The 24134-nt window shown below is 47.8% G+C and overlaps 2 protein-coding genes and 1 long non-coding RNA gene across 3 annotated transcripts; 2 read left to right on the plus strand and 1 right to left on the minus strand.

Annotated features, from left to right (window-relative positions):
* Positions 1–2630: 2630 nt before the first annotated feature.
* Positions 2631–8895, plus strand: npy2rl (neuropeptide Y receptor Y2, like). The gene is made up of 5 exons (XM_084692061.1): positions 2631–2832; positions 2961–3093; positions 7695–7860; positions 8073–8226; positions 8311–8895. The coding sequence occupies exons 1-5, from the start codon at positions 2677–2679 to the stop codon at positions 8893–8895; spliced, it is 1194 nt and encodes a 397-aa protein (XP_084548187.1). The 5' UTR covers positions 2631–2676.
* A 5685-nt stretch (positions 8896–14580) lies between these two features.
* Positions 14581–19332, plus strand: LOC146221639 (uncharacterized). Its single transcript, XR_014746702.1, has 3 exons — positions 14581–14850; positions 16293–17593; positions 18761–19332. It is a non-coding gene; the product is annotated as an uncharacterized LOC146221639 (long non-coding RNA).
* LOC146221640 (CD5 antigen-like) lies at positions 17054–22068 on the minus strand. The gene is made up of 10 exons (XM_084691057.1): positions 22026–22068; positions 21512–21544; positions 20736–21032; positions 20140–20448; positions 19999–20015; positions 18986–19163; positions 18558–18857; positions 17850–18179; positions 17446–17537; positions 17054–17178 (listed from the first exon to the last, which is right to left on the minus strand). The coding sequence occupies exons 1-10, from the start codon at positions 22066–22068 to the stop codon at positions 17056–17058; spliced, it is 1722 nt and encodes a 573-aa protein (XP_084547183.1). The 3' UTR covers positions 17054–17055.
* Between the last annotated feature and the right edge of the window lie 2066 nt (positions 22069–24134).

A 24134-nucleotide genomic window follows, 5' to 3' on the forward strand; every position in this document is an offset into this window, starting at 1 on the left:
CTGAAATATTGATGCGTCTTTATTGGGCGCTAACCCGGTTGAAACCGGGATCTTCAATCATAAATGTAGAAATCACAAAACCGTAAAAGCTATTCCAGGTCAAAGTATGGCTTCTGATTCAGGAACGTGCACAGACCAACCGTAAGACTGACTAAGGGAGCACACGTGAACTGGCACATATACTTTCTTCCTCTCTCTTTCTTATCTCTCTCTTCTCACTCTCTCATCTCTCCTTAATCTCTCTCATCTCATCTCTGCCTCAGAGGCGCTCTCTCAACCCCCCCTGACCCTTACACACACACCCATACACGCACACACACACACACATCCATACACCCATACACACACACACACAAATACAAATAAACAGTACACCCTCTTATCAATGAGATACAGGACCACGGATGGTTGCCAGGTTGGCTGCCAAAGTGCCACCAGGTGTTTGATGTAGACGTACTGGACAGTCTGGCAACGCACGGTACGTGCAGTAAGGCCAAATCCCATCCTTGTCATGCAGTCTAGTAATGAGAAGAGGTCTGCCCTCCGCACGTTCATCATGACCACCCCCGGGAGTTCATCTACCCTCCCTCCCTCCCTCCCTCCCTCCCTCCCTCTCTCTCTCTCTCTCTCTCTCTCTCTCAGGTGGAGGTGGGAGGTGGAAGGAACAATGTAGGGCGGCACTTTCTAGTTGCTTGTACGTCGCTCTGTTGAAAAGCATCTGCAAAATGAAAGCATGTCGAATGTAACAGCAACAGTGGAGGTCATATTTAATCCACATCTAACCTTATCTCCACATGTAAGCTATCTCCCCGCATTCACACACACACTCAAACACAGTCACACACTCACTCACATACACAATTACTAGTCAAGCAAATCCCTTTGCCTGTCTTTTATTAGGTGTATTCTGAGCACATCTGTTCTTGTTTTAATTTGACTCTCCTCTCCCCGATCCTGTTCTCCTCTCTCCTCCTCTCTCCTCCTCTCTCCTCCTCTCTCCTCCTGCCATCTTTTTCTCCTCTCCTCTCCCCTCCTCCCATGCCTCTCTTTCTCCTCCTCACATCTTCCTCTCTCTCCTCTCTCTTCCTCCCATCTTCCTCTCTCTCCTCTCTCTTCCTCCCATCTTCTTCTCTCTCCTCTCTCTTCCTCCCATCTTCCTCTCTCTCCTCTCTCTTCCTCCCATCTTCCTCTCTCTCCTCTCTCTTCCTCCCATCTTCCTCTCTCTCCTCTCTCTTCCTCCCATCTTCCTCTCTCTCCTCTCTCTCTTCCTCCCATCTTCCTCTCTCTCCTCTCTCTTCCTCCCATCTTCCTCTCTCTCCTCTCTCTTCCTCCCATCTTCCTCTCTCTCCTCTCTCTTCCTCCCATCTTCCTCTCTCTCCTCTCTCTTCCTCCCATCTTCCTCTCTCCCTCTCTCTCTTCCTCCCATCTTCCTCTCTCTCCTCTCTCCTCCTCCCATCTTCCTCTCTCTCCTCTCTCTTCCTCCCATCTTCCTCTCTCTCCTCTCTCTTCCTCCCATCTTCCTCTCTCTCCTCTCTCTTCCTCCCATCTTCCTCTCTCTCCTCTCTCTTCCTCCCATCTTCCTCTCTCTCCTCTCTCTCCTCCCATCTTCCTCTCTCTCCTCTCTCCTCCCTCCCATCTTTCTCTCTCCTCTCTCTTCCTCCCATCTTCCTCTCTCTCCTCTCTCTTCCTCCCATCTTCCTCTCTCTCCTCCTCTCCTCTTTTCTCTTCTCATCTATGTGTCCTCCTTTGCCCCTCTTCTCTGCTCCATGTGGTCTATCTAGCCTGAAGATACTTGTTCAGTCAAGTGTGTGTTTAAAAGTGTTTTAGAGTGTGTGTGTTTGTGTGAAGGTGTTCAAGTGTGAGACAGAAAGAGTGTGTGTGTACAAAGGCGTTCAGGTGAGTGTGTGTGAAAGTGGTCTAGTGTGTGTGTGTGTGTGTGTGTGTGAGAGAGTGTGTGTGAAGGTCTTCAGGTGTGATAGAGAGTGTGTGTGTGTCAGTAATGCCCGGGGCTAGGGGATGGTGGAAGAGAACAGATACAACTTCTCTGTCACTCATCTACCAGAGAGAGGGAGAGAGAGGAGAGGGGGGAGAGAGGAGAGAGAGGAGAGGGGGAGAGAGGAGAGAGGAGGAGGGGGAGAGAGGAGAGAGAGGAGAGGGGGAGAGAGGAGAGGGGGGAGAGAGGAGAGGGGGTAGAGAGGAGAGAGAGGAGAGGGGGGAGAGAGGAGAGGGGGGAGAGGAGAGGGGGAGAGAGGAGAGAGAGGAGAGAGGAGAGGGGGGAGAGAGGAGAGAGAGGAGAGGGGGAGAGAGGAGAGGGGGGAGAGAGGGGAGGGGGAGAGAGGAGAGAGGAGAGAGAGGAGAGGGGGGAGAGAGGAGAGAGGAGAGAGAGGAGAGGGGGGAGAGAGGGAGAGGGAGGAGAGAAGAGAACAGGGGGAGAGAGGGAGAGGGAGGAGAGAAGAGAGAGGGGGGAGAGAGGGGAGAGGGGGGTAAAAGAGAGAGCGGGGAGAGAGAAAGGTAAAGAGAGGGGAGGGAGAGGGAGACAGGGGTAGAACACACAAGGAGACACTAACAAGTAACAACAACTCATTTGTCTTCCCCTCAGGGTTTTTACGCATCAGTGTGTGTGTGTGTATGTGTGTGTGTGTGATGGCGTCTCGGGCCCAAGACATATGACCCAACATGGAGGCCTACAGCCCTGATAACGTCACTCAGGATGCCTCCCGCCTGGTCCGCCACCCCTACCACGGTTACGACCCCGGCCCCTCCGGCCCGCCCCTGGCTGGGGACACCTCTCTCCTTGGGCTGGAGGACAGCACTAAGTTACTGGGAGTGCAGGTGTGTGTCACACACACACACACGTCAGCACAAACACACACATGTGTTGTGTTGTTAGTGTTACAGGAACAAACAATCACGTTGTTGTTATTATTGTTGTTGTTGTTGTTGTTGTTGTTGTTGTTTAGGTGGTGCTGATCATGGCGTACAGTACCATCATCCTGCTAGGGGTTGTGGGTAATTCCCTGGTGATCTACGTCATCTACCGCTTCAAGACACTGCGCACCGTCACCAACTACTTCATCGCCAATCTGGCAGTGGGTAGGTGTGTGTGTGTGTGAGTGTGTGTGTGTGTGTGAGTCAGAAGGCTTAGCGGTTAGGGAATTTGCCTATTAATCATAAGGTTGTCGGTTCGATTCTTGGCCGTGCAAAAGGATGTTGTGTCCTTGGGCAAGGCACTTCACCCTACTTGCCTCGGGGGAATGTACTTACTGTAGGTCGCTCTGGATAAGAGCGTCTGCTAAATGACTGTGTGTGAGGGTAGGTATGTCTGGGGGGTGTGTGTGTGTTGGGGATGGTCAAAGTTGGACATTTTTTTTTGTCTCGTTCCAGTGATTGGCACATCTGAGTGATGTCATTGGCACACAGTCTTATCCAGATGTGTTATATGTGTTAGCATGTTAGCTGTATTTCCACTCACATACCCCACAACTGCTGGACAACACCGACACACAGTGCTTGTCTTATCCACCACTCTCTCGCCTGTACTACTGGAACTGAATGGGAAGTGAATGGGAAGTTTCCGCCATACTCGTCCTTAGTGCTGCTAGCTAGCTCTGACTCACGGTGGTGCCAATCAAAGCTTCAGAGCTAAACCGGGGCTACAGATTAGGTGTCCCTAAAGAACACGAGTATCCAACAGTAGTTCCGCATTACATTAATTAATTTGCACGCAACTTTTATTTATTTTTATACCGTGTATTCTCTGTAATTTAATGCACCGAACCGTTACTCCCGTACCGTTTGGGTTCAATAGGAATACATGTACCGTTCCACCCCTAGGAGCCTCTGTTACTAGGGCTGTTACTGTGGGAGGAGCATCTGTTACTAGGGCTGTTACTGGGGGAGGAGCCTCTGTTACTAGGGCTGTTACTGGGGGAGGAGCCTCTGTTACTAGGGCTGTTACTGTGGGAGGAGCCTGTTACTAGGGCTGTTACTGGGGGAGGAGCCTCTGTTACTAGGGCTGTTACTGTGGGAAGAGCCTCTGTTACTAGGGCTGTTACTGGGGGAGGAGCCTCTGTTACATGTAGCGTTCCACCCCTAGGAGCCTCTGTTACTAGGGCTGTTACTGGGGGAGGAGCCTCTGTTACTAGGGCTGTTACTGGGGGAGGAGCCTCTGTTACTAGGGCTGTTACTGGGGGAGGAGCCTCTGTTACATGTAGCGTTCCACCCCTGGTGTCTATGCACGAGTGTGGTTAAGAGTGAGTGCATGTTTGTGTGTCTGGTCTGTCTCATCCTATTATTGTCTGGTTCATCTCTTAGACTGTTTTAAAAGTTGTGTGTGTTTGTTGTCATTTGTGTGTTTGTGTTGGTGTTTGTGTGCTGTGTATTTGCTGTGTTTTCATGTGTGTTTCTGTATATGTGTGTGTCTCTCTGTGTGTGTGTCTGTGTGTGTGTGTGTGTGTGTGTGTGTGTGTTTGGTCCAACCCCGTAGGTCAGTATGAGTGATGAGTCAGAGGATCTGTCATGCGTGATATTTTCACTTTCTCTGACATTGGCTTTAGCTTAGAAGTGTGTGTGTGTTCCTATACACGTGTGTGTGTGTGTGTCAGTTGGTGTGTCTGTACACGTGTGTATGTGTTGATGTGTGTTTATACAAATGTGTTTATCTGTGCATGCATGCGTGTGCTTGTTTGCTTGTAAATGTTTGAATACACGTATGTTTGCAGGCATGTGTGTGGCATTCAGGGTGTGCATGTGTGTGCGCGTGTGTGTGCGTGTGTGTGTTTGTTTGTGTGTGCATGTTTGCGTGTACGCATGTTTGTGTGTGTATATGTTTGTGTGTGTGTGTGTGTGTGTGTGTGAGAGAGAGAGAGAGAGGTTTGTGTTAATCCTCTCTGACATTGAGTTGATTTTGAGGTGTTAACCTTGCCGTGGGTCTATGTCTGATTACTGCTTAAATGAATACTTACTTGTGTGTGTGTGTCTTTGTGTGTGAGTGTCTGTGTGTGCGTGTCTTTGTGTGTGCGTGTCTTTGTGTGTGCGTGTGTCTTTGTGTGTGTGTGTGTCTTTGTGTGTGCGTGTGTCTTTGTGTGTGTGTGTGTCTTTGTGTGTGTGTGTGTCTTTGTGTGTGAGTGTCTGTGTGTGCGTGTCTTTGTGTGTGTGTGTCTTTGTGTGTGTGTGTGTCTTTGCAAAATTAGAGCAAAGTGAAAGCTGCTGTAGCTAGCAATAGTTCATTAATGATAGTTAACGATAGCTAAAGAGGAAGTTAGGAGTGAGAGCTAGCCATGAAGTTAGCTTTGACAGTTAAGAGCTAGCCAGGAAGTTAGCTTTGACAGTTAGGAGCTAGCCATGAAGTTAGCTTTGACAGTTAGGAGCTAGCCATGAAGTTAGCTTTGACAGTTAGGAGCTAGCCAGGAAGTTAGCTTTGACAGTTAGGAGCTAGCCATGAAGTTAGCTTTGACAGTTAGGAGCTAGCCATGAAGTTAGCTTTGACAGTTAGGAGCTAGCCAGGAAGTTAGCTTTGACAGTTAGGAGCTAGCCAGGAAGTTAGCTTTGACAGGAACTGGCAGTTGGACAGCCGGAAGTCTCTTCAGTTTTCTGCCTTCAGGACACAGCAGTGGGCTAGCTCATGGGAGGTGAGAGAGAGAGTGAGTTTGTTTACTCTGCATAAAGGACACATAACATGGTGTGCTGTTCTGTTGTGTGTGAGCAAGACACACACACACACACGCTGGCGTTAATCTCCTGGTATTAATAAAGGATGTAAACAGTCTTTGACATCATCATCATCGTAATAAATGACAGTATATATCTATGTGTGGTGTGGGTGTGTGCATAATGTAAGTGCGTGCGTGTGTGTGTCTGCGCACGCGTGTGGATCAACATGAGAAGGCACTCCTGGCACCAGAGACACAACGACACACTAGCTGACATTCTTACATTGCAAGAGCAGTGGTTAAGTCCCTGAAACAATATTATCTCACAGCAGCATTTGTTGAGCTGGTGCCTGAGAGGTGGTTCCATGTGAGAAAATCCGTTCCTCGACTCGAAACACAGTTAGAACCGATCCTGTTCTGTTCCACTGTGCTGTCTACATGGGCCATGTCGTGTGTACCTTTGGATAAACACCGTGTGGTGAATGTCTGCCTTGTGTGAGGAGGAGACAGGTGATGATGGAGGTGTCTCCTGTGAGGAGACGTGATGATGGAGGTGTCTCCTGTGAGGAGACAGGTGATGAAGGAGGTGTCTCCAGTGAGGAGACGTGATGATGGAGGTGTCTCCTGTGAGGAGGAGACAGGTGATGATGGAGGTGTCTCCTGTGAGGAGACGTGATGATGGAGGTGTCTCCTGTGAGGAGACGTGATGATGGAGGTGTCTCCTGTGAGGAGACGTGATGATGGAGGTGTCTCCTGTGAGGAGGAGACAGGTGATGATGGAGGTGTCTCCTGTGAGGAGACAGGTGATGATGGAGGTGTCTCCTGTGAAGAAACAGGTGATGAAGGAGGTGTCTCCTGTGAGGAAGAGACAGGTGATGATGGAGGTGTCTCCTGTGAGGAGGAGACAGATGATGGTGGAGGTGTCTCCAGTGAGGAGACGTGATGATGGAGGTGTCTCCTGTGAGGAGACAGGTGATGAAGGAGGTGTCTCCTGTGAGGAGACAGGTGATGATGGAGGTGTCTCCTGTGAGGAGGAGACAGGTGATGATGGAGGTGTCTCCTGTGAGGAGACATGATGATGGAGGTGTCTCCTGTGAGGAGACGTGATGATGGAGGTGTCTCCTGTGAGGACACAGGTGATGATGGAGGTGTCTCCTGTGAGGAGACGTGATAATGGAGGTGTCTCCTGTGAGGAGGAGACAGGTGATGATGGAGGTGTCTCCAGTGAGGACACAGGTGATGATGGAGGTGTCTCCTGTGAGGAGACGTGATGATGGAGGTGTCTCCTGTGAGGAGGAGACAGGTGATGATGGAGGTGTCTCCAGTGAGGACACAGGTGATGATGGAGGTGTCTCCTGTGAGGACACAGGTGATGATGGAGGTGTCTCCTGTGAGGAGACGTGATGATGGAGGTGTCTCCTGTGAGGAGGAGACAGGTGATGATGGAGGTGTCTCCAGTGAGGACACAGGTGATGATGGAGGTGTCTCCTGTGAGGACACAGGTGATGATGGAGGTGTCTCCTGTGAGGAGACGTGATGATGGAGGTGTCTCCTGTGAGGAGGAGACAGGTGATGATGGAGGTGTCTCCAGTGAGGACACAGGTGATGATGGAGGTGTCTCCAGTGAGGACACAGGTGATGATGGAGGTGTCTCCAGTGAGGAGACAGGTGATGATGGAGGTGTCTCCTGTGAGGACACAGGTGATGATGGAGGTGTCTCCTGTGAGGACACAGGTGATGATGGAGGTGTCTCCTGTGAGGAGGAGACAGGTGATGATGGAGGTGTCTCCTGTGAGGACACAGGTGATGATGGAGGTGTCTCCAGTGAGGACACAGGTGATGATGGAGGTGTCTCCTGTGAGGAGGAGACAGGTGATGATGGAGGTGTCTCCTGTGAGGACACAGGTGATGATGGAGGTGTCTCCAGTGAGGAGGACACAGGTGATGATGGAGGTGTCTCCTGTGCGTGTCCTGTTTTCCATGTCTGGCCCCTCCACCCTGGTCTACACCCTGAATAACTCTGTCCCTCCCCTCCCCCCGTAGCGGACCTCCTGGTGGACGCCCTGTGCTTGCCCTTCACCCTGGTCTACACCCTGGAGGGGGAGTGGAGGTTTGGGCAGGTGCTCTGCTTCCTGGTCCCCTTCGCCCAGGGCCTGGCCGTGCACGTGTCCACACTTACTCTCAACGTCATCGCTCTGGACCGCCACAGGTGGGGGGGTGGAGGGGGGAGGGAGGGAGAGGGGGGGAGCGAGAGAGAGAGGGATGGAGAGGTGGAGGGATGAAGGGGATGGAAGGAGAGACGGATAGATGCATGGTTGGATGTGGGCATGGAGAGAGTGATGTGGACAGTGTGATAGTCAAGATATTCAAGTATTGCACTGTGTCCGTGTGTGTGTCTGTGTGTGTGTGTGTGTGCTCCAGGTGCATCGTGTACCACCTGGAGACACGTATGAGGAAGGAGGTGTGCTTCTGTGTGATCGGGGTCACATGGGGGCTGAGCGCCGTCCTGGCCAGCCCACTCGCCATCTTCAGAGAGTACGGAAGCTTCCACCTGGCTCCGGGGCAGTCCATACAGGTACACACACTCTCTCTCTCACACACACACACACACACACGCGTGTGAGCCCTCCACCCCCACACACTGCCGTGTCGTCCCCAGGTGTGTACAGAGAAGTGGCCGGGCGGCAGCACGTCAGATGGCACGGTGTACAGCGTAAGCATGCTCCTCCTGCAGTACGTGCTCCCCCTCGCCATCATCACCTTCGCCTACGTCCGCATCTGGTCCAAGCTGCGCTCTCACGTCCAGCCGGCCGGCCGCCACCTCGACCGCCACCGACGCCGCCGCAAGACCACCAAGATGCTGGTCACCATGGTAGCCGTGTTCGCGGGCAGCTGGCTGCCCTTCCACGCCTTCCAGCTGGCCACCGACATCGACAGCTCCGTGCTGGACATGCGGGACTTCCGGCTGCTCTACACCCTCTTCCACGTGCTGGCCATGTGCTCCACCTTTGCCAACCCGCTCCTCTATGGGTGGATGAACAGCAACTACCGGGCGGCCTTTGCCGCCGTGTTCCGCTGCGACCAGCGGCTGGACAGCGTGCACCCCGAGGGAGGGGGGGAGGAGGGGGAGGGAGGCGGGAGGAAAGGGGGGAGGAATGGAGGGGGAGGGGGAGGAGGGGAAGGGGTGAAGGCAGCGCTGGCATCTCAAGATGGGGCGAATCACCTGAATGCTACTGATGTCTGAGAAAGGGAGGAGGGGGGGGGGAGGACAGAGAGAGAGAGAGATGGAGAGAATGGGAAAATTTAGATCATATGAGACAAAAGAAAAAGAGAGATGGATGGATTCCCCTCCTCCTCCTCCTTGAATTGGGACTACAAATGTCCACTTTCTTGTGCTGGTCTGGGACAAGGACTAGAACTGGGACTGGGACTGGGACTAGGACTAGAACTGGGACTGGGACTAGAACTGGGACTAGGACTAGAACTGGGACTGGGACTAGGACTAGGACTAGGACTGGGACTAGGACTAGGACTAGGACTAGGACTAGAACTGGGACTGGGACTAGGACTAGGACTGGGACTAGGACTAGGACTGGGACTAGGACTAGGACTGGGACTAGGACTAGGACTGGGACTGGGACTAGGACTAGGACTAGGACTAGAACTGGGACTGGGACTGGGACTAGGACTAGGACTGGGACTAGGACGAGGACTAGCACATCATGTGCCATAGGTCAGGTAACCCTGTCTAATCCCACACTCACGGTTTGACGTGATGAAATGCATGTTGCTACGGCAGCAGGCGTAATCAAGCCTCGAGCACGCATGATAAATATTAATAACAATATACAGTATGTATACATGTTCACGACCAATGCTTTCAGGTGCAAGAGTAGATCTCTGGATCTAGGACGTCTGTTTCTACGAGTCAGTTCCGTCTCTCACTGAAGCAGATAAACACACACTCACATACACACACTCACACACACACTCACACACACTCACATACACACACTCACATACACACACTCACACACACTCACATACACACACTCACACACACTCACATACACACACTCACACACACTCACATGATGCCGAAACGTGTTCCGGGAGGACCTACATAGAAATAGACGATTCTAGATCAGGGATCGTCCATCCTGTTGTGTTATCGTTGTCGTGTCTGCTGTTGCGGATCTAGTTGCTCTGTTTCTATGAGTGCTCTACCATGCTGTGTTTGATAATAATAATAATAATCATAATAACAATGTATTTATTAAGCAAACGCTTTCATCCAAAGCACCATTCAGGGGGAATCGCATCTGCAATCCCTCTACACACACACATACACTCACACACACACACACAGGTTGTCAGCCACACACGCACACACACAGACACATACACGCAACTACATTTCAGGGCCAGTGGATCCTGAACTAACATGAATGTAATTCTTTCTACTGTGATGTTTAACTGATATGTATATATGTCTGCTGTGTAAGGTACTGCACTGGGATGTCTGTCTTAAGAGTCCTGAACAGAGTAAATCCTACCCTGTCCTCTAGTTTATACTCTGGAATGCAACCCATTTTTACCATTAACGCTCTTTTTGGCCTAGCAAACAACTACTGACGTTAGAAAAACTACAACGCCACACCGGATCTAGCTAGACCAGAAACAAAACAGCAGGCACGCAGCACACTTGTTTGGCTTGTGAGCCGCTAAAGAGTAGTAGGTTAGCGTTACGTTTTGAGTGGATGGCGAGAGCGAGACGCCAAAATGGATGCCAATACAATTCTGAATGGAAAGTATAGTTTAAAAAAGTTGCCAAATGGTTCCATTGACAAGACCTAAGTGATCTGTGTGTTTTGTCGTTGTGAACTGAGCTATCATCGCAGCAAGTCCAGTCTGAAATACCACTTGATGGCCAAGCACACAGCTGATGCGAATTCTCTGCCCCCTCGTCAAAGCCAGGCGATTGCAATGAAATAAAATAAAACATTTGCACCAAGCAATACGAGCCACTTTTCCATGTTGATGAGAGCATTAAAATGAGAAAAAATTATTGGCCAATAAGAAATCAAGGGACATTTAACATAAAAAAATTGCGATTAATTGCGATTAATCGCAAGTTAACTGTGAAATTAATGCTATTAATTGCAATTCAATATTTTAATCGTTTGACAGCCCTACTTTATTTATAATTAAACTTAGTCTTTCCGTTAGTGAAGAGGCAGACCTTTCTTTACACATTTTTTATTCAATTAAACAGTTTGGTCCAAATTTGAGCGTTTTTGAAACTGAAGGTGTCAGAATAATTACAAAACACGCTTCAAAGTTGTCAAGTGTGTGTCTGGCCAATCATGAAATAGCTGTGTCGTCATTAGAACCCGTGCAGTTGCTCTTGAGAAAATGCGCTCGGCTACACAGCCGGCAGGTCTCGAATCGATCTCACGGTACTTTGATGGCGACGTCACAGTGTCCTAGCCTCGGCGCCGTCTCAAGTCGGACAAAAAGTCTAACCAGAATTCACTGTTTCAAGTCAGCCGGGTGCAGCCGCCTGCAGCCGCCTGCAGCCGCCTGCAGCCGCCTGCAGCCGCCTGCAGCCTCCTGCAGCGCTGCATGAAGTCAGTCCAAGTCGAACGCACCTATTAGCTGATTAACTGACATGCTCGTGTCACTTCCTGTAACAGGACTGGACGAGAGCCAGATGAAGATGGTGATGATGAAGATGGTGAGGATGAGGATGGTGATGATGATGAAGATGGTGATGAGATTTTGAAATTAAGATTAAACACTAACCCTGACAGGCCAATTTAACTTGTGAAATGGAGAGAGAGGGAAGATAGATAGAGGGGGGAGATGAAGAGAGAGGGTGATGGAGAGAGGGGGGACATGGAGAGAGAGGGTGATGGAGAGAGGGGGGACATGGAGAGAGAGGGTGATGGAGAGAGGGGGGAGATGGAGAGAGAGGGTGATGGAGAGAGGGGGGAGATGGAGAGAGAGGGTGATGGAGAGAGGGGGGAGATGGAGAGAGAGGGTGATGGAGAGAGGGGGGAGATGGAGAGAGCATGAAGATGAGCAGAGAGAGGACTAGACGAGGAGAAGGGTCTATTATAAGGGACAGTTATTCATCGTTTTTCAGACGCATCCAGACATGAGACGAGGTCAACAGCTTTTACAACACATGGGGAGGAGAAACTCTGAATACACACAGACTACAGAACAGATGTGTGTGTGTGTGTGTGGGGGGGGGGGGGGCAGGGTGTTAGTGTATGTGTGTTTGTGTGTATATGTGTGTGTATGTGTGTGTATATGTGTATGTTTGTCACCGTGTGACTGAGCACTGATCCATACCCTCGATAAGGAGAGTGGTGACAGGTGATCAATACTGACGGATCCATTCTGCCCCAGAATCATTAGTGCTCTAGATGACTGACTAGACAATTGAGGGATGTGTGTGTGTGTGTGGACGTGTGTTATGTGTGTGTATCTTTCTGGAAAAGTTAGTTGTTGCAACTCTCTATCTCTCTCCCTCTCTCTCTCTCTTTCACACACACACACACACACACACACACACACACACACCATACAGGGTGTGCAAGGTTTGTTATGTAGAGGTGTGTGTGTTTGGCCATGATGTATTCACATGGGATATAACCAACACACACTGACTGTGTTCCAAATCCTTGTGTGTGTGTTTGTCTGTTCGTGTGTGTGTATATATGTATATGTATCTGTGTGTATCTGTGTGTGTGTGCAGTGATGTATCTCTGAGATCTAGCTTACTTAGCAAGGCAAACACAGTAGCTCTGTTTAGATTGAGACCACAGACAGACACACACACACACACACAACAATACCACACACACAACAATACCACCCACACACAACAATCACACACACAAACAATCACACATACAACAAATCCCATACACACAACACACAAACCTGATCAAATGAACACATAAACAAAATAGCTCCCTTTCTCTTTCCCTCTCTCTATGGTTCCACAGGGATAGGAACACAAAGTGGTTCTCCACTTGAACATGCAGGGAACTGGGGAACATTAAAAATGAAAAAGCTAGCAGAGGAAATGATTTATCTCAGATAGAGCGGGGTGGAGTGCTTCAGATGCTCAGGTTTTAGAACTGAATGCAGTATAAGAAATTAGAATTTAGTTAACGGGTGTAGACTAAAGGTCTGGATCGCTGGTCGTATGTGCACACACACACACACATCAAACACACATACACACCACACACACATACACACCACACACACAACTCTATTATTTTCTTCTTGGAGATGAACAGTGTTAAGGACATCCTGTATATGTGTCTGTGGGGGTTTGTCAGTGAGTGTGTGTGTCAGTGAATGTGTGTGTGTGTGAGCATGAATTGTTGATGAGTGGTTATGATCTGAGCCAATCACGGTTAACGTCACGTCCCTAAAGACTTGGTTACTCTTCTGGCTGTGTCAAGTCTGTGTGTGTTTGTCAGTATATGTGCCTGTATGTGTGTGTGTGTGTGGTCCTATAGTAAGCCATCATACAGAGTTTGTAGTTACCACAGGGACACAGCAAAGCTTTTAACAGCACTGCCTCATTAGGACAAACACGAGAAAAATCTTGTCACAGACGCAAACTTCTCTGTAGTTGCTGTACACACACACACCTGACACCCACATACCTCCCACACACACACACACACACACCCACATACCTCACACACACACACACCCACACACCTCACACACACCCACCTCACACACCCACACACCTCACACACACCCACCTCACACACACCTCACACTCCACCGTGTGTCACTGACAGCTCCTGCAGTTTCTTCGCCGTGTGTCAGAGCCGTCGGCTCTCATGCCCAATCATCTGCCTTAGATCTTCGTATGACAGGAAGCAAGAAGTGCTGAGAAGGGAGAAATAATTGCGTATTATCATAATTAGGAGTTTAGCTTGTCAGGATGCGACTGTGTGAATTAGTCATCTGTCAAAGTATATGTGAGACTGTGTGTGTCTCTCTATACCAGCGCTCCCTCTCTCCCTCACCTCGCTCTCCTCTTGTTCTCACTCTATCCCCTCTCTCTCCCCTCCCTCTCCTCTCTTCTTCTCCCTCTCTCCCTCACCTCCCTCTCCTCTCTTCTTCTATCTCTTTCCCCCTCCCTCCATAGCAGTGTGATTGAATGTCCTTAAGGGACTACTAGATAAGGGTTCTGGTGTACAATACTTTCATGTCTGTGTGTTTGAGTGTGTATGTTTTTGAGTGATAGTCACAGTCACACACACACACACTTATACACATACACACACTCTCAGACAAAAAAACACAACAATATAAATAAAACACACTATCTGTGTATTTGCATATATTTGACAATATGTATTTTCAAATAATTATTTAATAGAATAAAAATATCTGAATAAGGTCTTAGTGGATGTTATTTGTGCTTTGTGTACACTACATTCCCCAAGTAAGATTAACAGCTTTGTAGCATCATCAAAAGTAGTTATGATAATCTATCAATGATGACAATCGAACAGAATTGACTAAAATGCAATGTTGCTTTACACCCTCAAGTCAGTAGATGGCGCTACAGCCCTTCTGTGGATCAGCACGAGTGACAGCAACGTGACAGAAAAGTTTCCTTCATGCCAAAGACAGTACGTGTTGCCGATTTAGCGACATAGTTGCCAGATTTAGCGATTTTTCACTTTCCCCAGCAAAAAATTATAAATAATCTTTAGCTTTCTAGCGACAAATATAGCGACTTTCTGCTAATTCGGCCAACTCCATTTCGTTCAATCAGGAAAATAACTGATTGTGGGCTACTTTCGTGTTGTCATAGCCGCCATTCTTGTTAAGCTAACTTTTTATATAGGCTAGTATTCAGTTTGTGCGTAGTTGTTCCTTTTGGGCTTTATGTTTACGTTTGAATAGTCCGATACATTTCCCCGTGCCCCCTCGAGTCCAAGTATTCGTTACCATGGCATTACAAAATAGCTTTTCAAATAGCCGCGACCGCTAACGTGCGGTGCATTTCATGTGGACAGACTACAGTAACAAACACGGCTGGCTGCTAGCCGCAGATAAAAAACAAATGGTGACAGCTTCTTCACACGGGTGAAGGACATTTCGGAATTAATAAATTTTTCCTCAGATTTTAGTAAAACACATTGAGGTGAGTTAACGCTACTATTACTGCAGTTAGCCCAAGTGATTTCATGTTCCAACTTGCCTTGTAAACAGCGTTAGTCAAGTTAAAGCCGGTGGCTGTGTGTGTCATTAATGTAGTGTACCCTAACCTACCTCAAGTGTTCCTAACGTGGTGTAGGCCTACCTTCTGTGTATCTTTAATTAAATGTACATTCTGTGTTCCCAAATGTGGTGAACCTTCAGTGTTTCTACCATCTCTGTGTTACTGATGGGGCCTCGAGTCTGCAGTAGAATTCATGTTGAAGAATAAGTGATTGACACAGGCCAGTTCTTCATAGCAAAAACAAATGATTTATTTATGCAAAGCCAGGAAAATACATTTCAATCTGCTTCCCTTTTGAAAGACTGTAGTCAAGAGCTGTTAAATGATGCAGAATATTAGAAAGATAAACACAATAGCCTAGCATAGAAAGATCCATGAAATCTGATTTCAGCTTCCAGGTAGGGATGGGATGTATGGCACTGACGCATCGATGCTTGTGTCGCAAAACCAATACGCAGTTTGGAAAAAGTGTTTTGGAGCTTGTATCAAATTACAAAACCACGTGATAGATGATGTTTAATGCTTCTAACGTCACAAACTGGTTCTAAGTTTTGCCGCTCTTCTGAACCAGAGCCGTAGAAGGAACGAAGCCACCGCTTCTTGTTAAAGACAAATCACACAGTGTCAGAGAAGCAGCACCAGGCGTCGCTCGAGTTTCTTCCATCAGTCATTATTATTTAGCCAAATCCGTATTGTAATAATTATAAATCCGTGCACTTGAGTGTTGTGTTATTTTATTTAAATGAAACGTAACATGATAGGACTAGGTAGGTCTACAGTGCCCAGAAAACGAAAACAAATGTGGATGATTTGTCAACAGTAATAATAATTAGTGAAAATAAAGTCCCCCAGTTCACAAGAGGCCTACATATCACAAATGTTAAGAATAAGAAAAAAACTGTAATCTAGTTCAATTGATAGAAAGACTATCGTATAAAGACCGTCCACCCGCATTGACGCGCAACAGCTTTTTCGGTGTTGTTCGACAACGTATTGTAAATGCGAGTCTGGATTCCCGAGTTTGCACCCCATGGAAGGGAACTTCGGAAGATATTCTTTAACTTTTACTGTGAGAAAATGACACAATTCTAACGGCCTACAGATGTAGGCCTATCACAACATTTTAATGTGAGAGCACTAATATCAGATCAAAATGACCACATGTAGCCTTAATTAAAATATTGAATAACGTAGGGTAGTCTACCATCGGAGACAACCACCACGGCTCATTCAGCCAGTTTTAACAGCTGCTGGATGACGCTGTTCATTTTCAATGCGCCGATAGTTCGGCTCTTTGGGCCGGCACAATCCGAAAGAAACCACCAAAGCTTCACAAGGCATTGTTTTCCCATCCCTACTTCCAGGTGTCAAGTCACAGCATGTAGAGGACTGCGCCCCATGAAAACACTCATTATTACAGGAAGTACTTTCTCTGTGGAAACACTCATTACAGGAAGTAATTTCTCAGTTGAAACACTCATTATTACAGGAAGTACTTTCTCAGTTGAAACACTCATTATTACAGGAAGTACTTTCTCAGTTGAAACACTCATTATTACAGGAAGTACTTTCTCAGTTGAAAAACACTCATTATTACAGGAAGTACTTTCTCAGTTGAAACACTCATTATTACAGGAAGTACTTTCTCAGTTGAATCACCCAGTAGGTGTGTTCGACTTCATGCAATGCCGGCGGCGCTGACAGCCGGCTGCAGCCGACTGACTTAAATCTGAGAATGCCATTGGCTGCTTCAAGTCAGCTGGGCTGCAGGCAACACTGGCGTTGCTTGAAGTCGAACGCACATAATATTATAGGAAGTACTTTCTCAGTTGAAACACTCATTATTACAGGAAGTACTTTCTCAGTAGAAAACAACTCCAAGGATATTCTAACAATCGTTTCCTGAACCTATTTATTACATGTCAACTGCTGTCTCTTTGACACTTGCAATAACATTCACAAAAAATGCTATGAAACAATTACACAAACAAAAGCTGCTTAAATCATAGGAAAGCTCATGATAAAATATAGAGGACAGTTTCTCCAAGATCCAGGATCAGACCAGCTTCCCCTCAGTGCTGTCAGTCACCATTGGCAGGGACTCCATGACTGACCTCAGATCAGCGTCTAGACAGCACTCTCCTCCTGCTCCATCCTCTGGGCTGCTCTCTCCTCTCCTGGCCCAGCTTCAGCACTGGAATGCAGGGAGACCAGCTCCATGCTCCCCCTCTCTGCAGGCTTCCTGGGGGTCTGGAGAGACACAACAGAGTCAGGAAAAGGGGGAGGAAGAATACATTTCCTGTATGTGGGAGTCAGGTGGCTGAGCGGTTAGGGAATCGGGCTAGTAATCAAAAAGTTGTCTGTTCGATTCCCCGCCGTGCCAAATAACGTTGTGTCCTTGGGCAAGGCACTTCACCCTACTTGCCTTGGGGGAATGTCCCTGTACTTACTGTAAGTCGCTCTGGATAAGAGCGTCTGCTAAATGTAAATGTCCCCCTTGTGAACAAACTACAGTACCTTAAAGTACAGATAGAGGGCAGTGCTGGGCGTCAGCAGAGTCAGCAACACCACCACCACCACTCTGATGATGAAAGCTGGCAGAGGATTGGCTGGAACCGAAACACAGCGAATCAGGAGATAGATAATCATCAGATCACCTACCAAGGTAAAGACACATCCTGTACCTTCCATGTCCAGTCTAAAGTGCAGCTACTTGTTTTTAGAGTGTGGAGATGAACAGTAACCTAGGTGACTGCTACTGACACATCCTGGGGTTACCCCCAGATCACCCCATCACTCACACGACTGACAGTTAGATTCACTCAAGACCAACCACAACTATTATCCCAAAAAGTGTGACCAACCCTTATGACAGACTAAAACGTTTCAGGTTGTGGTTCTGAAAATCTATTCTCACCTACTTGCAACAGTGAGAGAGAGGAGCTGACTCTCAGAGGTGAAGTTATGAGAGAAAACGTAGACTTCATAAACACAACTGTAGTTCCCTTGGTGGGCGTGGTCTGCAGCAGGAAACAGGAAGTTGGCAGAGTGATTGACAGCTGTGAGGGTGTGTCTCAGGGTTGTGTTGGAGCCAGTGAAGGTGAGTTGGAAGGAGCCTCCTGGGTACTGTGGCTGGATGGAGCAGGTGATGGTGAAGCTGTGGTCCCTGAACACCTGCAGCCCCTGCTGCTGGTCCTGGGAGACCCCCAGCATGGAGGAAGACAGGGAGATACCAGGCTGCAACAGGAGATCTGCAAACAAAGGGAAAGTGGAAGGGGAAAGCAGAAGAGCAGTACATTTCTTATTTAGCTGTGATGATAACATCGGCATGGCAACCATGTACAACAGCGTCACATGACACCTGTGGTGGTTCCTGATTACACCAGTAGGGGGCAGTAATCTGTTGAAAAGCTTAGAAACATTCTATAAAGGTCTAGTTTCTTAGAATGTACTGACAGAAATTATGACTTGGTTTGACTACCAAGGTTCAAAGGTAAAAAGGCAATATTGTGTATTTTGGGGCTATCTTGTTGTTATTAGCAGTGAGCCATGCACTTTGTAAAGCTCTCTCTTGGAAGTCGCTTTGGATAAAAGCGTCTGCTAAATGAATAAATGTAAATGTGTATTACCTGAGCAGATCACTTCTACCACATAGGAAGTGTTGACTCCTTCCCTCACATGTCCACACTCCCACAGAGCAGACTCAGTCCCAGCACAGTCAGATTCAAACTCCCATACAGGATGATCTTCATCACCATCATAACCTCTTGTTGAAACAGCAGATCCACAGTCCAGCTGTCTGCACACTACAGCTGCAGTCTTCATGTTCCAGGTAAACCTACTGTCCAGCTGTCTCCACTCTTCCTGGTGTTTGATCTCCACTCTACCAGCACAGCGACTACCTCCATCCACCAACCTCACACCAGAACCTGGAGAGACAGGAGACAGTCAGGTCCTCTGACTCTCTGCATCCTAACAAAACACTGCTCTCATCTGTCCCATAATCTCTCTGTGAGTGAGAAACTGATGTTAAGAGACAAACTTGTTCTTACAGTACCTGAGCAGGTGAGTCCAACAGCACTGCCAGGTGAGCAAGTTTTTCTAGCTGAGTCTGAGGTGTCACAGTCCAGGAGACGGGACTCCTTGCCTCCACACTGGAACTCTTTATCCCAGAGTGGACCTTTCCCTTCTCCATAGAGCGCCCCCTGGAGGGCTGAAGGAGCCCCACAGCCAAGCTCCCGACAGACCACCTCTGCATCCAGCCTGTCAAAGTCAGCTTCACACACTGAGACCCACAACTGATCAGACTTCACCTCCACTCTGCCAGAGCACCAAGCAGCACCCTCCACAAGCCTCACAGACTCTGGAGGAAGAGAGATGGTCAGTAAGGACATGGAGAGAGATCACCCCCAATAAACCTATGTGCTTAATAAACAGCACTTGTTCATTCATATTCTTTTTTATGTAAGATTAATGTCTTGACAAGACATCATCCTTGAATTTATTAAAACAAGAAAAACCCAACAAAGCAATTTATAGTTATAGACTGTAATCGATGGGAATGTTCTCACAGCTTGACTGAATTATTGTTTGTTCCTGATTACACCTGTAGGGGGCAGTAGTCTGTTGAAAACCTTAGAAAGGTATAGTTTCTTGGAATGTACTGACAGAAATAGTGACTTGGTTTGATGACCAAGATCCCCAGGTGAATGTGACAACATTGTGTGTATTACCTGAGCAGATCACTTCTACAATATAGGAAGTGTTGAATCCTTCCCTCACGTATCCACACTCCCCCAGAGCAGACTCAGTCCCAGCACAGTCAGATTCAAACTTCCATGCAGGACGATCTTCATCACCATTATAACCTCTTATTGAAACAGCAGATCCACAGTCCAGCTGTCTGCATGTTACAGCTGCATGCTTAATGCTCCAGGTAGACCTACAGTCCAGCTGTCTGCACACTACAGCTGCTTGCTTCATGTTCCATTTATACCCACTGTTTGGTCGTCTCCACTCTTCCTGGTGTTTGATCTCACTTCTACCAGCACAGCGACTACCTCCATCCACCAACCTCACATCTGGCACTGGAGAGACAGGAGACAGTCAGGTCCTCTGACTGCATCCTAATAAAATGTTGCCTTCATCTTTCCCATAATCTCTCTGTGAATGAGAAACTGATGTTGAGAGACAAACTTGTTCTTACAGTACCTGAAGTGCAGGCGAGTCCAACAGCACTGCCAGGTGAGCAGGTGTTTCTAGCTGAGTCTGAGGTGTCACAGTCCAGGAGACGGGACTCCTCGCCTCCACACTGGAACTCTTTATCCCAGAGTGGACCTTTCCCTTCTCCATAGAGCGCCCCCTGGAGGGCTGAAGGAGCCCCACAGCCAAGCTCCCGACAGACCACCTCTGCATCCAGCCTGTCAAAGTCAGCTTCACACACTGAGACCCACGACTGATCAGACCTCACCTCCACTCTGCCAGAGCACAAACCAGCTCCCTCCACAAGCCTCACAGACTCTGGAGGAAGAGAGAAGGTCAGTAAGGACATAGAGACAGAAAACCACCTATAAACATGTTTTATGTGCGTCAAGAATTATTAATACAGTTTAATATTCTTAATGTGATGTGAATCTATCAAGAAATTCATGTGTTTAAACTTCTTCAGAAAAGGAGACTTTTATACAGCATCTAATAACAATGTGAAGAAGTGCTCTGTGTACAAACAGCTCATTTGAAAGGTTCAGATATAGTAAAGTTTGACCATCAACATCACCAGCTAAATGAGACAACATTGTGTGTATTACCTGAGCAGATCACTTCTACCATATAGGAAGTGTTGACTCCTTCCCTCACGTCTCCACACTCCCTCAGAGCAGACTCAGTCCCAGAACAGTCAGAGTCAAACTCCCATACAGGATGATCTTCATCACCATCATAATCTCTTGTTGAAACAGCAGATCCACAGTCCAGCTGTCTGCACACTACAGCTGCTTGCTTTACATTCCAAATATAACTGTTCAGTGGTCTCCACTCTTCCTGGTGTTTGATCTCCACTCTACCAGCACAGCGACTACCTCCATCCACCAACCTCACACCAGAACCTGGAGAGACAGGAGACAGTCAGGTCCTCTGAGTCTCTGTACAGTCCTGGGGCCTGTTCTCCGTACGTCGCTCATTACATCCGAGACCAAATGACACATCCAAGATGAAGTCATCATGCTAATCATGATCTGGCTAATTCGGTTCTTCCAACACCTTTGTTGTTTATGATTAGTATAGCTGGATTGAGTTATGCATTGGTCTAAAAGGGGGTATTTATTGATACCTTGATCAGCAATGCTGCTATTGGCTGTTTCATAAAAAAAGCCCAAAAAGAGCACCCTGTGTTGTCCGCAAACGAGCAACAGCTTGCTCGACAATCAAATTCAGCAAACTGAGTTAGCGATGTACGGAGAACGGGTCCCTGTCCAGAAACAACCTTGTTTGTTTCCCTATACTGCCACAACAAACACAACTTTATAACTCAACAACCAGCAGTGCCTAGTTAGTTGTCATGGTAGAAGGCTCATGTTCAACCAACCTGGAGGTTCATCAGTGACTACAGCCTGGAGAGCTGAGGAGAGAAAAGATCTTCAACATGACCTTCATTTATTCATTCATTCATTAATCCAATCATCTCTCTTTGTCTCTCTCTACCTGTCTCTCTCTCTCCATCTCTCTGTATCTCTCTCCCTCCCTCTCTCTCTCTATCTCTCTGTATCTCTCTCTCGCCCTGTCATATCTCAGCCCCTCTCTCATCATAACCTTTTCAGTTAGCAGACACTTTTCCACAGCATGATGAAGTACAGGGGGGATTTGAACCGGCAACCTTTTTTTCTGAAACCTCCTTCCGTCCTCCTCACCCTCCCTCCCCCTCTTTCCTCCCTCCCTATCCCCTCATTCTTCCCTCCCCCCTCTCTGCTCTTACCCTCCCCCCCTCCCTCCCCCAATACAATGTATAACAGTCATATGTGCAGTAACACAAGTATTTACCTGTATAGGGCAGTTTTCATACATTACTAATACAAACATGTACAGATACAACAGAGCCCTACCTGTGCTCCAGAACATGACCACCAGCATCAGGACAGGGAGCATCTCTCTCTCAGACTGGGTCTCCACTGGGCTGTAGAAGACTTCTGACTGGGGAGTGGACTGAGGGCCGAGGACACAAACTGCTGCTTCACTCCTATCAGTTATGTCTCTTCAGTTTCCTGTGATGCATTTCCACATCTTGTTCAGCTTATCTACTTTCATACTTAATATCTCCGGAACCATCTTCCAGCTCATGTTAGGGTGTCAGAGTCAGGGCAAGGGGGGTTGTCTTGTCACACACACACACACACACATACTCACTCACACATATACACACACACTCACACACACACAAATATCTCCCCTGGTATTGGTAACTTTTCAGCTGTATACGCCCCCCATTCAGCTACTGGGACACAGGACAGCCTTGAAGGAGGCACAGAGGCTGTTCCAGGGGGGACACAGCTACCAGCTAACAGGCTAACAAGTTCCCAATACCAGGAGACACACAGCTACCAGCTAACAGGCTAACAAGTTCCCAATACCAGGAGACACACAGCTACCAGCTAACAGGCTAACAAGTTCCCAATACCAGGAGACACACAGCTACCAGCTAACAGGCTAACAAGTTCCCAATACCAGGAGACACACAGCTACCAGCTAACAGGCTAACAAGTTCCCAATACCAGGAGACACACAGCTACCAGCTAACAGGCTAACAAGTTCCCAATACCAGGAGACACACAGCTACCAGCTAACAGGCTAACAAGTTCCCAATACCAGGAGACACACAGCTACCAGCTAACAGGCTAACAAGTTCCCAATACCAGGAGACACACAGCTACCAGCTAACAGGCTAACAAGTTCCCAATACCAGGGGACACAGCTAACAGGCTAACAAGTTCCCAATACCAGGAGACACACAGCTACCAGCTAACAGGCTAACAAGTTCCCAATACCAGGAGACACACAGCTACCAGCTAACAGGCTAACAAGTTCCCAATACCAGGAGACACACAGCTACCAGCTAACAGGCTAACAAGTTCCCAATACCAGGGGACACAGCTAACAGGCTAACAAGTTCCCAATACCAGGAGACACACAGCTACCAGCTAACAGGCTAACAAGTTCCCAATACCAGGAGACACACAGCTACCAGCTAACAGGCTAACAAGTTCCCAATACCAGGAGACACACAGCTACCAGCTAACAGGCTAACAAGTTCCCAATACCAGGAGACACACAGCTACCAGCTAACAGGCTAACAAGTTCCCAATACCAGGAGACACACAGCTACCAGCTAACAGGCTAAAAAGTTCCCAATACCAGGGGACACACAGCTACCAGCTAACAGGCTAACAAGTTCCCAATAACAGGGGTGAGCAGAATAGGCTGAAACAGGATACTGCTGTGTATAGTCCAAACTTTATGAACATTTTTACGTTTCAATTTTAAGACTTTGACACCTTAGCATGAGCTGGAAGATGGTTTCAGAGATCATAAGTATGAAAGCAGATCACAGGCCTGCCAACTTTTCCAAAAACCTTAGAGTGAGATTTGGTGGGGCCAACCAAATTGTTGCTGCATACAAAGCAATCCCCCCCCCCCCCCCACGAGACAACATTTCACGTGTGTTCGCACCCCCCCACCCCCCCACCCCTCCACCGCCATGTGTCTCACGGCCATGTGTCTCACGGCCATGTGTCTCACGGCCAATGCGTGAGAGTTGGCAATCCTGAGATAAACTGGATGATATGAATTTCAAAAAAAAGTTTGTAAATCTCACAGACGCTAGCACGAAAAAGGAAAAATGCTGGACTACAACATCTTCACAGCACAGCAACAGAACAAACGACCACAGGCTGTCCTCTGAACAACATGCACGGTTTCTCTAAACACGAGTCGTCTAATACACTAGCAAGCTTGTAGCTTCACTTGTCCTTGTCTAATACACTAGCAAGCTTGTAGCTTCACTTGTCCTTGTTGCAGAGGACAAATAAAGTTCAAACTTGCTTTAGATGCATGTTAGATAGATAGCTTGGATGTTTCCTGTGGTGCTGGTCAGTTCTCTATTCCTATGACGATGTGTTTTCTTGTCAGGAGTCTCCAAGGCAACCACTGCTGGTGAG

This window comes from Hypomesus nipponensis, chromosome 25 (assembly GCF_054491055.1).
Source record: "Hypomesus nipponensis isolate SF chromosome 25, ASM5449105v1, whole genome shotgun sequence".
Lineage (NCBI taxonomy): Eukaryota > Metazoa > Chordata > Actinopteri > Osmeriformes > Osmeridae > Hypomesus > Hypomesus nipponensis.

Excerpts from the sequence above, each read along its gene's own strand:
- npy2rl (XM_084692061.1), top strand. The coding sequence starts at position 2,677 with ATGGAGGCCTACAGCCCTGATAACGTCACTCAGGATGCCTCCCGCCTG. Across the intron at positions 3,094-7,694 it reads CATCGCCAATCTGGCAGTGG|CGGACCTCCTGGTGGACGCC; the intron begins GTAGGTGTGTGT and ends CTCCCCCCGTAG. Across the intron at positions 8,227-8,310 it reads CTCCGGGGCAGTCCATACAG|GTGTGTACAGAGAAGTGGCC; the intron begins GTACACACACTC and ends TGTCGTCCCCAG.
- LOC146221640 (XM_084691057.1), bottom strand. The coding sequence starts at position 22,068 with ATGCTCCCTGTCCTGATGCTGGTGGTCATGTTCTGGAGCACAG. Across the intron at positions 21,033-21,511 it reads AGTCACTGATGAACCTCCAG|GTTCTGGTGTGAGGTTGGTG; the intron begins GTTGGTTGAACA and ends CTGTCTCTCCAG. Across the intron at positions 17,538-17,849 it reads CCTCTCTCTCACTGTTGCAA|CCAATCCTCTGCCAGCTTTC; the intron begins GTAGGTGAGAAT and ends TTTCGGTTCCAG.